The 12,342-nt window shown below is 38.3% G+C and overlaps 1 protein-coding gene and 1 non-coding gene across 7 annotated transcripts; one reads left to right on the top strand and one right to left on the bottom strand.

Annotated features, from left to right (window-relative positions):
* Positions 1-4,739: 4,739 nt before the first annotated feature.
* LOC137239662 (actin-binding protein IPP) lies at positions 4,740-12,011 on the bottom strand. Of its 6 annotated transcripts, XM_067765210.1 has the most exons (7): positions 11,661-11,688; positions 10,782-10,812; positions 9,884-10,442; positions 9,627-9,818; positions 7,147-7,988; positions 6,812-7,067; positions 4,740-6,729 (listed from the first exon to the last, which is right to left on the bottom strand). In XM_067765210.1, the coding sequence occupies exons 1-7, from the start codon at positions 11,671-11,673 to the stop codon at positions 6,595-6,597; spliced, it is 2,028 nt and encodes a 675-aa protein (XP_067621311.1). In that variant the 5' UTR covers positions 11,674-11,688; the 3' UTR covers positions 4,740-6,594. The 6 variants fall into 6 exon arrangements, with proteins under 6 accessions (XP_067621311.1, XP_067621314.1, XP_067621315.1 ...); XM_067765213.1 differs by lacking the exons at positions 10,782-10,812; positions 11,661-11,688 and adding an exon at positions 11,728-12,011; XM_067765214.1 differs by lacking the exons at positions 10,782-10,812; positions 11,661-11,688 and adding an exon at positions 11,772-12,011.
* TRNAV-CAC (transfer RNA valine (anticodon CAC)) lies at positions 8,914-8,986 on the top strand. The gene has a single exon. It is a non-coding gene; the product is annotated as a tRNA-Val (tRNA).
* Positions 12,012-12,342: the final 331 nt, after the last annotated feature.

The following is a 12,342-nucleotide window of genomic DNA, read 5'->3' as shown; positions in this document are numbered from 1 at the left end:
GTGAAAATGATCCCTGCTGCATTACCTTTTCTGTAGTTCTAAACTAGATACAAGTTTCCACTTTATTGGCCCTTTTTCGATAGATCCGAACTAGTTTACAAATTTACATTTTAAATCTAGTTGTCTTATTGCTACTATTTAATGGTTCCGAACCTGACCGAAACTCTACATGTTGCTTCAAATACGATTTTATCCTTTTCTTCGATAGTTCCTAACCAATCCATAAATATCTGCAATGGAAATATCTACTCCCATTGTAAGATAGTTCCCATCTAGTCGGAACGACAAGGGATTCAAGGGGCTATGTAGCGCAATATATAGCTTCTCCAACACTCACCTTCGAGCGGCGAATCCCCGTTTCACTAAAAGTCGAGGCTCTGGCGACCCCGAGCTCCTCATGGAACTTAGGGGTGGGGAGGGAGGGATGGCCTGAAGGTTTAATGTGCGTTGAATTCCATATTTTGTTGGAAATGATCTCAATTGACAGCAGTGCAAACGAATTCAAATAGAATACTTTGCTTTTGTGGAGATTTCAAAACTCATCGCAGTTCCACGTTCAAGTTCGCAAGACCTAAGAGATTTCGAAACATAGAAGCGGCTGCCTTCAAGAAGTCGCAAGTTTCGTCGATCTCTTGGTGGGAAAAACGATTGATACTATATTCAAATATGAACAAAACCGAATCCCGTTTCACTAACAGATGAGGCTCTGGCGACCCCAAGCTCGTCATGGAACTTGAGGGTGGGGAGGGAGGGATGGCCTGAAGGTTTAATATGGCCATATAAATCGTTCCCGAGATGGTCAGGCTAGCATCTTAATGGAGCTGTGTTACCGGAGCGTACCGGATCTGTATCCGGCAATGGACCATCACATCGATAACACTTCCCAAAGCCTTCGGGGAGCACCCTTATCGCTACAACAACAACAAAACCACTTTATTTTCACATTTTATGCTCATACATACATATGCATGTATTTTTATTTATTTTTATTTTGTCAACTTAAAACTAATGATAATATTAACAAGTTTTTTTATTTTTTTTTATTTTATTTTTTTTTTTTATTATTTGAGACAATAGTTCTTAGTTAGTTATTTTTCACAATAATGTTCTTTTTAACAGCATCAGTATTAACTAGATTTATTTTGGTTTCGTTCTTGAAAAATATTTGGCTGCGCTCGCTACTGAATAAAATTGTGGTTCGAATACATAAATAAATAAAATTTTATTCCTAGCTTCCCCAAGAATTAAAAAATTCAAATAAGAATGTGAGTTCAGTTTACATCAAGTTGACATGAAGTATGTAATTTGGTTGAAGTAGAACTAGCCGATCTATTCTAGAGAAAAAATTTTTTTAACGAGTTACATAATTTGTTCTCAGAACATTATTTTACAATAGTTTTCAAAATGAAAGAAGAGAATAGCTTAAGCTGCAACCGTGCTAACTTTATATTGACAGTCAAGCAGCAATTAAGGCAATAATCTCGCATAGCACAGCATCTCAATGCGTGTTAGAGTGTTAGCACTCTCTGAAGAGAATCGGGACAGGGAGAAGCATACATCTATATTGGGTCCCAGGGCATATGGGAATAGATGGGAATGAAAAAGCGGACGAACTAACTAAAAAGGGCGCATCCCTTGAAGCTTGCTCCGTAGATGTCCCAATTAGATTGGGCGAGATTAAGCGAAGGCGAGAGGTGCACATGATCGACCAAGCGGGAAAGGAGTGGGTTCAAGCGCAGGGCCGTAAAGTGTCGAAGATTTTGTGTAGGTCTTACAACCTTAGACTAACACAGTTGCTTCTATCATTAAAAAGAGAGGACTGTAGACTCATGATGGGTATTCTGACCGGACACTGCCTTCTGGCGTCACATGCCTTTAAATTAGGCTTGGTCAGTGATAGCAGATGTAGGAAGTGCGGGTTGGAGGAGGAAACGATCGAGCACGTTCTATGCTCGTACCCTGCACTTGCCAGGCTAAGACTCCAGCTATTAGGAGTGATACAGCTGCCAGATCTAGAAGCAGCAAGTGGCTTAAGTCCTAGGAAGCTTCTAGTATTTGCCAAGAGGACGGAGTTCTTTTATAACATATGTCCTGGTTTTTGATAGGGTTTTTCAGTTTGGTCGTTAAAACAAACTTCTGGTTACACTACGGACTCAATCAGTCTATGTGAGGTCCTCACCGCCAACACCACCTAGGCGCTTAAAAACACAAAACACAAGCAGGTCCTTGGTGTACTCCACAAACAGGCGTCGGACCTTTATGTCAGGAATTGCCCGGTGAATCCAGTACTCAAAGAAAAGTACCCAAAACTTGTGGAAGAGGAACGCATACTCCCCACGGACACCAACCCACATGACACCAACCATATGGGATTCAAGGGGTTGTGTAGCGCAACATATACCTTCTCCAACCCAATTGTCAACCTCACCTTCGAGCGGCTAATCCCGTTTCACTAACAGACGAGGCTCTGGCGACCCCAAGCTCCTCATGGAACTTGGGGGTGGGGAGGGAGGGATGGCCTGAAGGTTCAATGTGGCCATATAAATCGTTCCCGAGATGGTCGGGTCAGCACCTTAATGGTGCTGTGTTACCGGAGCGTATCGGATCTGTATCCGACAAAGGACCATCACATCGATAACACTCCCCAAAGCCTTCGGGGAGTAACCTAATCGCTACAACAACAACAACAACAACACCAACCATATCTTTAATTGTAATGTGGAACCAACGCCTCTAACACCCCTTTCATTATGGTCCACCCCTGTTGAAACAGCAAGTTTCCTTGGACTCCCGTTAGAAAATATTGATGACAATTTGTGATCGGTCGCGGCTGTTAGGATGGGCGAAGCATCTGCTACAACAACAACAACAGGTCCTCATGGACCGGCCAGTTCAACCTAACCTAACCTTCAAAATGAAAACAAGCAAAGAAGACCATATCGAAGCCTTAAGACGATGTCTAATTAATATTGTATACAGGATTGTACTTAAATTTGTACAAACGTAAATACAAATCGACTTAGAATGTAGAATGTAGAACGGCATCCGATCTCTGCTGGTGGTGTTAAACCATCCATCCATTTTTGACAGTAGTCAATAATGCATCGCAATCATATACTACTGCATTCGGAACCACTACTAGTTCTCCCTCCATCTCTTGTCCGTGCTTTTAACTGGCAAATTTTAACTGGCAAATTAGGCGGTGAAAATGATCCCTGCTGCATTACCTTTTCTGTAGTTCTAAACTAGATACAAGTTTCCACTTTATTGGCCCTTTTTCGATAGATCCGAACTAGTTTACAAATTTACATTTTAAATCTAGTTGTCTTATTGCTACTATTTAATGGTTCCGAACCTGACCGAAACTCTACATGTTGCTTCAAATACGATTTTATCCTTTTCTTCGATAGTTCCTAACCAATCCATAAATATCTGCAATGGAAATATCTACTCCCATTTTAAGATAGTTTCCATCTAGTCGGAACGACAAGGGATTCAAGGGGCTATGTAGCGCAATATATAGCTTCTCCAACACTCACCTTCGAGCGGCGTATCCCCGTTTCACTAAAAGTCGAGGCTCTGGCGACCCCGAGCTCCTCATGGAACTTAGTGGTGGGGAGGGAGGGATGGCCTGAAGGTTTAATGTGCGTTGAATTCCATATTTTGTTGGAAATGATCTCAATTGACAGCAGTGCAAACGAATTCAAATAGAATACTTTGCTTTTGTGGAGATTTCAAAACTCATCGCAGTTCCACGTTCAAGTTCGCAAGACCTAAGAGATTTCGAAACATAGAAGCGGCTGCCTTCAAGAAGTCGCAAGTTTCGTCGATCTCTTGGTGGGAAAAACGATTGATACTATATTCAAATATGAACAAAACCGAATCCCGTTTCACTATCAGACGAGGCTCTGGTAACCCCGAGCTCCTCATCGAACTTGGGGGCGGGGAGGGAGGGATGGCATGAAGGTTTAATGTGGCCACATAAATCGTTCCCGAGATGGTCGGGCTAGCACCTTAATGGTGCTATGGTACCGGATCTGTATCCGGCAAAGGACCATCACATCGATAACACTCCCCAAAGCCTTCGGGGAGCAACCTTATCGCTACAACAACAACAACAACACAAATATGCACGTACTCATATAACTAATGACCAAGCAGGAGATACAAGAGTTCTAGAAGGTAAAACGTCTAGACCTTTGGAGAAATATGCCAACGAAGCAACAGAGAGTATAAAAGCAGCACAAGCTGAACAATCAATAATCATTTTGATTTAAACACGCTATTAGTTGCGAAGTGCAGTATAATTGTGAAGAATAATTGTACTATTCCCAAAGTAGTCTAATAAAGACCATTTTGCAATACAGAACATTGGAGTTATTTATTCGACAGTTCAGCGACACGAACGTTAGCAGGAGATTAGAAGCAATTTAGATTTCATTAGATGCAATTTAGATTACCAGGGATGTGGCCAACCTTTTCAACTGGGAGGTGACAGACCGCCAGACCGGTGGTTTTAAATAAGCGGAATTTCTCTAAATTCGTTACAGTATTTATAAAATAGGATATATATTAAAAAACTGCCGATTTTCGAATTAGAGGAAAAATAGTTTTTATCGAACTAATACTTATTTGGTACTTCAGGTCTAGTTCTGAACCAGAAATTGATATCACTAGTTACTGACTTCGCTACAGGGAAATTCTCTCTTTGTTGCGCGAATATTTTTGACGGTTATGCCTCGATATTTTAAAATAAAATATATTTCTCACAAATCAAGCAATATTATACACAAAAAAATGGAAAATTTAATACATCTTCGCAATTGCATTTCAAACACTTAAATTGTTAAATCAGCTTAAACCAAATTCTATATTTTTAAAATTCAGCACTAGATACATATATTTTCGACTTCCTCTGGACGTTATATACCTACAATACAGATACATGTTTGCTATTTTGTTGATTTTTGGTTTATTTATTTTGATTTCATACATAGTTGGAATATTTATTAGTTAAAATGGAAGCCATACGTTTAACTTCAAATAATTTTTCAAGTTTAGAATACAAAAAAGTTTTGCAACATTTGATGTTTAGAAGTTATGTTAAGATTACACAGCCCCATAGAAAAAAAAGTGGGATTTTTAACGGAGAAGACAGGGCAATTCTTATGGATTTTTGGTCGCTGAACACGAATCCGTTGTCAGAATTCAAAAGTTCAAAAGTTAGCTCTTGTTGTTTTTTTTTTTAACCTCAAAAAACTTCCGTTTTTCGAATTTTCGAGACGAAAAACGGGAGTTTTTTGAGGTTAGAAGAAAACCAGAATTCAAAAGTTAGCTCTTGTTGTTTTTTTCTACCCTCAAAAAACTCCAGTTTTTTAGTTTTTGATACGAAAAATGGGATTTTTTTTTTAAACAAGAGCTAACTTTTGAATTCTGACAACGTATTCGTGTTCAGCGACCAAAAATCCATAAGAATTGCGCTGTCTCCTCCGTTGTACATCCCACTTTTTTTCTGTGGGGCTGTGCTATCAAAGAAAAAAGGAATAACATAGTTTACTTAAAAAATTGACGCTTTGTTGTTATTTGTTAAAATTTGCAGTTTTCAAAGCGTGTTAATTTGATTTTTTTTTTAGTTATACGCAACATAGAAGACTTTTTCTCGATATTTTCAAATTGCTTAGTCAGCAACTTGTATATGAAAAACTCTATATAAAAATAAGTATAATGCTTATAATCATAAAAGGGCAGGAATAGTCTTTCTCATCAAAGTCTTATTTTAAAAATACATATACTATATTCAAGTTCACAATGAAAATTTTGTGTATAAATAAGCCAAAATAAATAAATTCGTGAAATATGTATAACAATGTTTGTTTGTAAGATGATACCAACAAAAGCGCGCTTAGTTGACCAGGAAAGAATGCATAGAACTTGTACGAAATCCAATCACTGCAGCGTATCTTGTGTATAAAAGACAACCTATGGCAATTACTTGGACATTGCTTTTTTAATTAAGAAATCAAATATTCCCTTTTTGAAAGTACTGGTGTAAGTGATTAAAGCTCAAATATATTACAATGTAAAAGCATATAGGCCCGCATTTTAATACAATCTTGATTTTTAATTTTATCAAGTCTTCCGAGGAGCAGTCAAAACTTTGTGCTTTAAACTTGATTTATTGTTTGGTAATAACCAGAAATTCCACATGCTCTCTCTCGGTTTATATTGTGGGAGGGACGTAACAAATTAAATAGAGTTCGAATGAAATGACAGCCCTTGGTCGGGACAAATCCCGAGACGCTCCGGTACATAGAACCGACTGCCTTGAGAAGCGCTGGCGCTCGTTTCATACTCATCGTATTTCTTAACAATACCGTTATTCTTTAATTTTGCAGTGTGTGTAGAACAAGCCAATCGCCTTTCTTATGAATTTAAACAAGTCTTGAATACTTTTGTTAAGCATTCCATGCGAGCTTTTGTTAGTATAACGGTAGTTGTGCAAATAGGCTCACTTATTGTTTTATGAATAAAATTTTAATAAGCGCTCAACAAATACAAACGCAGTTTTCATGAATGAGTACGCATGCGCTGGCGTTAAACAACAACAGCACCAGCTTCTGAGCGACCAACGGGTAAATTGGGACAATTTTTCCATGTATCAGTCAACGGATCATAAGCTTCCACAGCATTGATGGTAATATGTGCGCGATAGAAATTATCTTCACATGGCTTAGACAAATATAAAGAAAGAATAAGCAATTTAATATATGTATATATAAACTACATTGCATGATTTAAGCCTCAAACTAACCTGATCTCCACCAGCTACATAGAGTAGGCCATCAGCAGCTGCTACAGCTGGTATAGCGCGTGGTACTGACATCGAGCAAACGCTCTCCCATTTGTTTTCGTCGAAACTATAACGCTCAACTGTGCTCAATACTTCCTGCGCACTGCTATTTCCACCAACAACATATAGATAACGATTAAGTATAGCCACACCCATTTGACAGCGTGCGGTGCGCATGCGTGCCAACGGTTGCCACTCCTGTGTAATTGGATTATAACTTAAAGAAAAAAAAAAAAAACAATACACACAAATGTTTAACTAACAAGTTTGGGCGCAAATTTTGTTGTTGCACTCACCTAATTAAGTCCCCCAAGTGGCGACTTGAAGTTGTGCAACCACCTACCAGATATATTAGTCCTTCAAAACTGACCACGCCCATGCTGAAACGTGGTTCCGGCAAATCACCTAACTTATGCCAAGCATCCTTTTCGGGATCATAGCACTCAATCGAACCGCCTATATCATCACCCAACCAACCACCCACTGCTAGCAATGTACCACCAAAAGTGCATAAGCCAAATTCACAGCGTGGCACAATCATTGGTGCAATTGGCGTCCAAATATCTGTCTGTGGATCATATACTTCACCATTGGCTAAAATTTGTGAACCACGTTCACCGCCAATAACATAAATTTTTCCATTTAATGCTGCCACGCCGGGTAAAATACGCCCAATTGCCATTGACGCCGTTTCTGACCATTCGCGCCGAAATATATCAAATTTGGCCACGGTTTCGAAAATACAATCGGCTGGTGTCCAGTCACGCTGCGACTCACGTCTTGATCCACCAATTATATAAATATTCTTTTTGGCTTGTTGGCGTGGACACACACGTAGCGGTACCAACTGGCCACGTTTTGAAGCTATATCACGACATATCGAACGTAAGGCAATTTTTACTGACATATCGCGACAATCTTTTAGCGCTTGGTCTATTACTTTCACGGGCACGAGTGCCAGACGTACATGTGATAATGTATCGAAAACATAACAGCGACGTTGGGTAACATCATGTTTAATCCATCGGAGAGCGGCTTGGAAAACTTGCGATTCTGAATCGACACGCAGCTGCTCGGAAGTGAGGAGCTGTGCGAGCAGAGTTTGTGGTGTATCTAAAAATTCATCTTCGAGTGTTATCTGCGACAAAATAGAAAGAAAGAATAAATCTTTTATTTTTTTGCCTATTAATTGTATAAGCAAATTGAAATGATATACATAAAATATGCATTTCAATTTTACAAAGCCAAACAAAACTGGGTGTCACTACTTCGGTGTTTCCTGTATTTACTGTATATGTTTCAAAACTCTTCGAATGGGTTAAATGACAGGCAGTGGGGAGCAGTTTCCATAGTGTAGTGGTTATCACGTATGCTTCACACGCACAAGGTCGCTTGTTCGAACCCGCTTAGAAGCATACAGGCTTGATAATCGATTTGTGCTTTACGTTATGGTTTACATTTACTTAAGTTTTTTTTTTCAATTGTGATAATTAGCAAAATTTTTATTTATTTGACCTTGCTTATTTTAAGGCTGCCACCGAGGTGTACTGGTGGCGTGCTGCGCCTACAACACCTAAGGTCTGTCATGAAAAGCTTCTGAGTGAAAATTTATCTGCCTTACAACTGTCGTTCGGAGTCGACATAAGACAGAAGAGTTAAACGAAGCACGACGCAAGTTAAATATAAAATGTACATTTTTTTTTTTTGAAAAAGTTTACACTCTGCCGTGCACAGAATTTGTTTTTTTATTAAAAATTTAGTTCCAACATTCTTGTCACATTTAAAAATTTTGAGTAACAAAAATGTAGAAAACGTAAAAAATTTGTTGCTAGGTGTAGAAAACTTCTGAAAGTAAAATTGAAAACATTCTACGTCTTCCGGACAGGGAGAATACCCTAAATATGTTTTCATTTTTTAAAACTTCTTGACAAGTTATAAATGCTTTAATTTGGCATGACCCCTTCTTTGTTTGTATATGGTTTACTAGTTCGAGTTTTCACCAATTTACTGTACATAATTCACCACTTCGTTCGAATGGGTTAAATGATAGGTGGTAGTTAACAGTTTCCGTAGTGTAGTGGTTATCACGTGTGCTTCACACGCACAAGGTCGCCGGTTCGAACCCGGCCGGAAACATACAGAGTTTATAATCGATTTTTTTGTTTTTATTTAAGATAAAATTTTTTTTTATTTAAAATGCTATGGAATCCTAACAAATTATCACGGATCGAAAACTATTTTCACTGTAGCGATAAAAACTAGGCTTTCCAACTATTTAAAAAAAATAATAACATACATATTATGGATCTAGTGAGTACGCGTTGCCCCTAATTCAAATACTTCATTAATCCTATACACCATTTCTTAGCTATTGTTCTTTTAAAAACGGCATTAGTTACGATTCGGCCCCTGTATTTAACTACGGGATTCTCTTTGGCAATATTTCCAGATTATTCTAGGGTTGCCTCGGAAAGGTTTTGAGATTGTGTAGTTTCATGACTATTTCTTATTTTCTTTGGAACTTTTTCAGGATAATATAATTAGAAACAAATTATTGTTCTTCAGTCCAGTTATAGTAGTTTGAACGACGTTTGATAACTTCCTAACTAAAACAAATATCCGAAAATGACAAACGAGAAGATGTGCGTATTTAATACAAATATAGTATGCAATAAAAACAATTAAAATAGAGGTTGTTCCCCTTCTTTTTTTTATAAAATTTTTTCTTTTTCTTTTTTTCTTTAATACGGTCTGAAGCACATAAACATTAACTTACCGCCGGGAAATTTGAATGCACGAAATTCAATGCGCTTTTCTTCAATGTCACACAGTTGTGAGCTTCTGCGAAGCGTAAAATACCCAATGCATTTGTAACATGCAATTCACGACATAGAAAATCACAACAACCATCTACAACTTCCGGTAATTGTAACATATCAGCCGCAGCTAATAGCTCCTGTACATTTGACTGTAAAGGAATACAATTTTTACTTGTATGTGTAATAATGCAAAATCTGCTTAATATTAACAAACCTGAGTTATTTCACATCTACCCGTATATATAAAATCTAACAGAATGCTTAAAATTTCACCATCTATGGTATGTAAGACAACAGATTTCTGATTTACTTCATTCAAGCCAAGTTCAGGCCGAAACATTGCCTCAAAATAGGCGCTGGCCGCACTTAATACAGCACGATGGGCATTGAATGTTATGCCACCAGCAACAACTTCAACATCACAAAAACGTGATTCTACACGTAGTTGATTTAAATTAGCCAATACTTTGAATGGAAACTGTGAATTACTATAACATGGTCGTGTGGCGCGTTGTTGTGCGGCCGTATTACTAACAGCTCCACAAATATCATTGACTGCATTTGCTCCTGTCGCCGTTGTTGCCGCAGCCGATGATGTATTATTGCTTTCACCATCTACATGAGCCGATGTCGACGTTGTGGTGCTATTACCATTATGACAATTTGCGTTGAACTCGTTGTGCGGTGAGTAAGTTTTCAATGGTGGCATTTCAATGGGCACTGTTATAGCAATCTTAGATTGTTTGTTTGTTGATGTGATAATGCGTTTTAATCTATAAAGTATAGATATATAATATAAAAATCGGTAAAAAATATTATATTTGTATGTATGTTTTACTTATGCATAATTTATTTAATGAGTGAAATGAATGAAAAGAAAGCGCATCAGCTTGCATCATCGGCACTTGACTTCATTAAATAAAATGAACGAATGAGTGTTACATATGTAAAAGTGCAATGCTGTTATACGCTGCTACAGCTACTCCTCATATTCTCCAGACCCCTAACTACACTACAATACTATTTAATTAAATTTAATTGGTGTAGTTGGTCGCTGCAAGTAGTATGTCTTATATTTGCTTGTGAATTAAATGCTTTCCAAAGCTGCTTACAGTGAGCGGTGAATAGCAGTAGTTCCTTTCTCTGGTAATAGTCTAGTTGAGGGGTCGACTGCTAATACGCTACCAAAAATATCGAGAGAGGTGTCAAACGACGCGTCTTGACATCAGTATTAATAATCCGAAGGCGGAGAATAAAAATTTTAACTCGTTCAAAAGATATTAACGAAAAACCGGAAAAAGACCCGTGGGTACCTCCGAAACCGGGGATCGGATCCATAGTATTTTTGCGCAGAACATCTTTCTGCGTTGGCGGCCTTCGGCCGCGATTATAAAAAATAACCCTGGGCTACGCCATGCCAAGTCCGGGTGTGTGGTATAACCGTGGCTACCGCCACGGTGATGCACAATTTTTTTTGGGGGTACAAACACAACAACAACCACATGGAAATCGCCAACTTCAAATGCAAATATCTCCGGACAGAGATAAAATTTTTCTTTTCCGCCATCGGATTATTGTTCTCGAGATCAATACGCGTCGTTTGACACCTTCCTCGATATTTTTGGTAGCGTATTAGCAGTCGACCCCTCAACTAGACTATTACCAAAAATTGTGCATCACCGTGGCGGTAGCCACGGTTATACCACACACCCGGACTTGGCATGGCGTAGCCCAGGGTTATGTTTTATAAGCGCGGCCGAAGGCCGCCAACGCAGAAAGGTGTTCTGCGCAAAAATACTATGGATCCGACCCCCGGTTTCGGAGGTACCCGCGGGTCTTTTTTCAGTTTTTCGTTAATATCTTTTGAACGCGTTAAAATTTTTATTTTCCGCCTTCGGATTATTAATACTGATGTCAAGACGCGTCGTTTGACACCTCTCTCGATATTTTTGGTAGCGTATTAGCAGTCGACCCCTCAACTAGACTATTACCCTTTCTCTTCATGGGGGTTGGGCGGGTTGTATATGTACAAAGATATTTAAGTACATATGTATTTACAAAAATTTCGTGTATTGCTAGAAAAATTCCTTCGAGCTACTTGCAATGGTTTAGATTGGAATTAACACGTTTGCACAACACACAATTTTCATAACTCACACCACAGCTTATCGTAAATGTTATTTTGAATTATATTTGCTTTCAATTTTTTTCACCAATTATAATCTAGAAATATTTGATTCACTAATAAACGCCCATTGCATTTTTCTTGCTTCTTTACTACATTAGCTGCGTTCCGAGCAACGCTTTGCGGTCATAAACGGCAGGAAATCTGGACCCGAATTTGTTCTCTTCTTAAAGCCTCGACACAGAAGCACTTTTTCATATAGATGAGTTTAATACAAGCTTATATATTATGAGCAAAGAGGATAAATACAATAAGAGCCGTCACTCGTTATTTTTTTGGCCTTTACTCGATGTATACTGAGAGGTAGTCGCTACTTTTTTTTTGTGCGAAATCTTTATAAATATTTGTGTTTATTTCTCGACAGTATTTAATTAATTTATTTAATTCTCTTTCCAAAATCACAGTTGCACAAGGGGCCTACACGGCATGGATAAATGCAAGACTATTAAAAATGTACCTCTCAGAAAACATTCGGCATCAATTTTTTC

The sequence above is a fragment of the Eurosta solidaginis genome, chromosome 2, assembly GCF_040869045.1.
Source record: "Eurosta solidaginis isolate ZX-2024a chromosome 2, ASM4086904v1, whole genome shotgun sequence".
NCBI classification, from domain to species: Eukaryota; Metazoa; Arthropoda; class Insecta; order Diptera; family Tephritidae; genus Eurosta; species Eurosta solidaginis.
This window is presented reverse-complemented; position numbering and strand designations above follow the sequence as displayed.